The sequence below is a fragment of the Terrapene carolina genome, unplaced genomic scaffold (assembly GCF_002925995.2).
Source record: "Terrapene carolina triunguis isolate 2854851 unplaced genomic scaffold, T_m_triunguis-2.0 Scaffold495, whole genome shotgun sequence".
In the NCBI taxonomy this organism is placed as follows: domain Eukaryota; kingdom Metazoa; phylum Chordata; order Testudines; family Emydidae; genus Terrapene; species Terrapene triunguis.
In genome coordinates, this window is record NW_020664846.1 from 847,837 (window position 1) to 853,323 (window position 5,487).

The 5,487-nt window shown below is 63.3% G+C and overlaps 1 protein-coding gene across 1 annotated transcript in view; it reads left to right on the plus strand.

The window, feature by feature from the left end:
- Positions 1 to 5,487, plus strand: part of ADAM11 (ADAM metallopeptidase domain 11) — a 45,814-nt gene that overhangs the window by 32,525 nt on the left and 7,802 nt on the right. The window contains exons 8-14 of the mRNA XM_029913146.1: positions 186 to 276; positions 1,031 to 1,082; positions 2,875 to 2,974; positions 3,672 to 3,743; positions 4,295 to 4,387; positions 4,859 to 4,939; positions 5,270 to 5,320. Coding sequence (XP_029769006.1) covers positions 186 to 276; positions 1,031 to 1,082; positions 2,875 to 2,974; positions 3,672 to 3,743; positions 4,295 to 4,387; positions 4,859 to 4,939; positions 5,270 to 5,320 — 540 coding nt within the window. The remainder of the gene's footprint in view (positions 1 to 185; positions 277 to 1,030; positions 1,083 to 2,874; positions 2,975 to 3,671; positions 3,744 to 4,294; positions 4,388 to 4,858; positions 4,940 to 5,269; positions 5,321 to 5,487) is intronic.

The following is a 5,487-nucleotide window of genomic DNA, read 5'->3' on the forward strand; positions in this document are numbered from 1 at the left end:
GGGTTCTGGAAAGTTGTGGGGCGGCAGGATCTGGCAGGGGGGCTGGAACCTGATGGATACGGGGCTGTGAAGGGGCTGGTGGGAGCTCAGGGAGCCCAGGGGACGAGCGCACAGACGGGGGCTGCTGGCGTCTCTCCGCTCCCAGCAGCTCTGATGGCTTTGCCGTTCTCTCGCCGCCCCAGCAGTACGGGAACGTTGGCGCCATGGCGGTGACTCTGGCTCAGACCCTCGGGCAGAACGTCGGCATGATGTGGAACAAGCAGCGGCGCGCCGCAGGTACGGCGCCGAGCGTGCAGAGGGCTGAATGTTTGGCACTGACACTGGCACGGGGTGCCAAGAGCAGCCGGCACTGCCGTGCAGTCGGCGGGTGTGCAAGGGCACAGGCTGCCGCTGGGCTGCCAGGGGCTGGGCCTGTGCGAAGCAGGGCACAGCTAGGCCAGTCCATGGATGGGCACAGGTGGAGTGTGTGGGCACAGGTTGGCTGCGGGTGTGCGGTGGGCCGGGGAGGGGCGGGGGTTAGAAGTGACTGACTAGGGGGAAAGCAGGCTGTGCTGGGGCGGGTGGCTGGGGTGATGGGGCTAAGCAGGAGTTTGGAGGGTCAGGCGCAGGGGCAGTGAGACGTGCCCACTACTCTTTCCAAGGTGCAAGGCGCCTCCGGAACAGGCTGCAGAGCTGGGGGTGGGATGGCCCCATTGCTGGCATGTACAGTCTGGGGGGCTCTGAATGTTGCTCAGCCCTGAAGGCGGGGGTGAGATTGCGCTCGGGATGGGTCAGCGTCCCAGGCTGAGCAGCAGACTCGCAAATCCTGGCTTTGAGGACTTAGGAAGCCAGTTTGGGGCTGCATCCTGAAATGACAGAAGGGGGTGACGTGTCCCCATTGCTGAGGTACGGCCTGGGGAGCGCCGGGGGGGAGACTCTTTCCAGATGCCTCTGGCGGAGTCACCGGGCGGGCTCAGTGCCTGCGCCTTTGGCCCCATGACGGCACGGCAAGGGCTGGGGCTCCCTAAAGCGCTGTCCCGTCTCTCCGCAGGGGACTGCCGGTGTCCAGATTCCTGGCTGGGCTGCATCATGGAAGACACGGGGTGAGTTCCCTTCTGGTCAGTGGGCGAGGGGGGGGGCTTGGCGTCCCGGGAACCTGAGCCAAGGAGGGAGTGGGTGAGAGCAGGGACCAGCTGTCCATCGGCATGCACAGCAGCTCTGATTGGCCCCTGGAGCCGATGGGGGTGGGACAAGATGGCAGTGGGCTCACAGATGTGCTGGTAAAACATATGGGTGGCACCAGCCATTTCTGAGCCCTGGGCAGGGCATTTGCTGATCACCAGCTGCTGCCATGAAGGGCCCCCCAACATGTGGTACATGAAGGGCACCTGTGCTGGCATGGGGCACACAAGGGGCAGTGCCCCAGAGTACACTGCACATTGCACCCCCTGGCGTCCAGGAGTAGGTCACTCTTGGAGCACAGAGAGACGCTCGGCTTGGCTGGTGTGGCCGGGGCCGCCTGCTTTGCCAGCTGATCTCGCTGGTGTTGCTGTGCAGAGCGGCTCCTGGCCAGCACGGCTCCTAGCCTGGCCTGCCAGCGAGGTGAACAGCAGCCACACATGTTCAATTCGCCTGTTCTGTGCTCAGAGAGCCTCCTCCCAGCCTACAGTCAGCCCTGGGCTGGTGTGTGACCCTCGCTATGCGCTGCTGAGGGACCGAGCTAAGCCCACAGCAGCCAGGATGTGGCAGTCCGGCCTGACCCCATGGGGCATCCCCCGCCTTGCTCTCACGGCTGATGCTGCAGGAGCCTCAGCAGAGGGACTGGCCTGCAGCCCCCGGCACTCCAGGGCTGGGAATGACTCTAGGCATCTAGTACGTGTCTCATGCTGAGCTGGGCAGGACGCAGTGTGTAGGAAATAGACTGTGGGGAGGGCACATAGAATCATAGAATATCAGGGTTGGAAGGGACCTCAGGAGGTATCTAGTCCAACCCCCTGCTCAAAGCAGGACCAATTCCCAACTGAATCATCCCAGCCAGGGCTTTGTCAAGCCGGGCCTTAAAAACCGCTAAGGATGGAGATTCTACCACCTCCCTAGGTAACCCAGTCCAGTGCTTCACCACCCTCCTAGTGAAATAGTTTTTCCTAATATCCAACCTAGACCTCCCCACTGCAACTTGAGACCATTACTCCCTGTTCTGTCATTTGCCACCACTGAGAACAGTCTAGATCCATCCTCTTTGGAACCCCCTTCAGGTAGTTGAAAGCAGCTATCAAACCCCCCCCCATTCTTCTCTTCTGCAGACTAAATAACCCCAGTTTCCTCCGCCTCTCCTCATAAGTCATGTGCTCCAGCCCCCTAATCATTTTTGTTGCCCTCCGCTGGACTCTTTCCAATTTTTCCACATCCTTCTTGTAGTGTGGGGCCCAAAACTGGACACAGTACTCCAGATGAGGCCTCACCAATGCCGAATAGAGGGGAATGATCACGTCCCTCGATCTGCTGGCAATGCTCCTGCTTATACAGCCCAAAATGCCGTTAGCCTTCTTGGCAACAAGGGCACGCTGTCGACTCATATCCAGCTTCTCGTCCACTGTAACCCCTAGGTCCTTTTCTGCAGAACTGTGTCCTAGCCACTCGGTCCCTAGTCTGTAGCAGTGCATGGGATTCTTCCGTCCTAAGTGCAGGACTCTGCACTTGTCCTTGTTGAACCTCATCAGGTTTCTTTTGGCCCAATCCTCTAATTTGTCTAGGTCGTCTGTATCCTATCTCGACCCTCCAGTGTATCTACCACTCCTCCCAGTTTAGTTCATAGCCCTGGCTGGGGGGGGGGGAGGGGAAGCGTAGCACATTGCACTGACCATGGCAGCGGTAACTGCTGGCTCCTCCCCGCAGGTATTACCTCCCGCGCAAGTTCTCCTGTTGCAGCATCGAGGAGTACAGTCAGTTCCTGCAGGAGGGTGGGGGCAGCTGCCTCTTTAACAAACCCTTAAAGGTAACGCCCCCCCCCGGCCAGGCCTGTGGGCTGGACTCCTGCCTGCCCTGGCAGCGCTGCTCTGCCATGGCCCGGGCGGCACAGTCCCGAGAGCTGTTCCCCTTTGCTGGGCGGGGGGGACGTGGGCTCCCTCCCAGCTCCTGGGCCACGAGTGTCCACAGCCGAACACAAGCCCCTGGCCAGCTGGCTGAGCAGACAGGCCCAGGTCTGAAAGGGCCCCAGGAGCGGGGTCGCCTTAGGGCAGGGTGGGTGCCTGGGCGGGTGCTACCGAGGCTCCAGAAGCGCTGGCTTGCAGGGTAGGGGCACCCGATTGCTCCTGAGCTGGAAAACTGCCAAGCCCCCAGCAGACGGGGAGCTGGAGTGGAGAGTTCCCCCTTCCTGTCATGTGGGGCCAGGGTGGGATCCAGAGCCTGCCGCCGCTGCCTCAGGCAGCAAAGGAGCCAGATGCGTGTCTCCCAGACTGCATTTCCCATGGCCGCAGACCCTTCCCGTTCTAAGGGGCCCTGAGCTCCCCGGGGACGAGCCCAGCCCAGCTTCCCGGCACAGGAGAGGCGGGTCCAGGAAGGCCTTGGAAACACGTCCTGCACCCCAGCTGCCTGGCTCCCTCCTGCCCGGTCACATGGGGAGCCCTGGCCAGGGCCCAGGGAGGGAGTGAAAGCTGCAGGAACCATCTCCCCCTCTCTCTTCTCCCCTGCAGCTGCTGGACCCCCCAGAGTGCGGCAATGGCTTTGTGCAGGCCGGAGAGGAATGTGACTGCGGCTCGCTTGCGGTGAGGGGCTGCGCAGGAGGGGCGGTGCCTGTTTTCAGTTCCCCCAGTCTGCCCACAAGCCACTGGGGTGGAGGGCATCGGGCGAGGAGCACAGTTGTGGGATGGGGACATTGGGGGCTGGGCACTTGCCCCCCACCCTGATCAGGGACCAGGTGTTGTAACGTGGGGCTGAGGGAGAGGTGGGGAGAGGCCTGGGCTGCTGGGGCTGTTACCATGTCTTGGGGCCTGCCCCCACCCCCTGCAGTTCAGCAGGAGCGAAGACACACGTCACAGGCAAAGGAGGATTCCCGGAGTCTGGCCCTGCTGCTCCCGTCGGGCTCAGGCACTGGGGAGGCAGGGACGGGGCAGCTCAGAGTGTGAGTGCTGGGCCTCGGGGAGGGCACGGGGAGCGGGGGGATTCGGGAGCAGGCAGTGCTGGCTGCTTGGAGGATTGCAGCCTTAACCCCACAGCCCCCAAGCATGAGGATGCGGTGTCTCACACTGACCACCCCTGGGGCATTCGCTCCTAGGCACAGGCATCACGGGCATCTGCTTATGTCTCTCCTTGGCAGGAGTGTGCAAAGGGCGGTGGCAACTGCTGCAAGAAATGCACCCTGACCCACGATGCCATGTGCAGCGACGGGCTCTGCTGCAAAGGCTGCCAGGTGAGACTGGCGAGAGGCCCTGCACGGGGCCTACCAGCGGCTAATGCAGACTGCGGGCACTAGAGGGCGACGCAGTCACAAGCGCCTGGGCAGGGCCCTTCCAGCAGAGGGCAGCACCCTCCAGGGGCAGGACAGGTTATTAATGAACCATTCATGTGCCAGGGGTACCAACCCAAAGCCAGTCCCTGCCCTGGCCTTCCCACGCAGAGCACAGAGCCTGGGATCCTGGCTCCGCTGCAGGGCGGGGAGGGACAGAGCCAGCCCACGGGCCCCTCCCTGCACAGGGAGTGAGCCCGGACCCAGGTCACAGCGCTGGGCTGCGATATGGGTCGCCCCGAGGGGCTGAGCACATGCCCTGGCCGGGACGTGAGGGTGCTGCAGCCAGCCTGGAGGGGGGAGTTCTGCCTCAGGGACTCGGCTGTGCTGATGCTGGCCCCCGTCGGTCATGGCCTTCGCTCCCGTCTCTTTCAGTACGAGCCGCGGGGCACACCGTGTCGGGAAGCCGTCAATGAGTGCGACATCCCGGAGAGCTGCACTGGGGACTCCAGCCAGGTGAGGGGGGCTGGGGGCAGGGGCGGGAGCTCAGCCAGGACACCCGCCTGGCAGCTCTGCGGTGGCGTTGGAGCAAACTGTCTCCAGCGCGTAGGCTGTGCTGCGCCCGGCCCTGCCCCAGGCGGCGCTGCTCCCAGCTGGCCAAGGCCAGAGCCCCAGTCCTGGCCCTGGAGCAGCCGAGGGGGTGCCTGCTGGGCAGGTGCTGGCTTAGGACTGAGGGGGACTGGTGGGGTGTGCTGTGGTGTGGGGGGCAGAGCTGGGATGGCAGCGGGGCACTGGCAGAGCTGTGTGCGAGCAGGGTCCATGGAGACCCCCTTTCTTTCTCTGCAGTGCCCACCCAACCTGCAGAAGCTGGACGGCTACTTCTGCGACCACGAGCAGGTAACAGCCCTGCAGAGCGTAGGCATGTCCGCTCACCCCCGCCCCCACATGGGCTGACTGGCTCACCTGTGCCCACTCCCCTGGACATGCTGATTGGCACAGCCCTGTACCAACTCCCCCGACAGGCTGGTTGGCATGGCCCCACACCCCCATGCTCACTTCCCAGA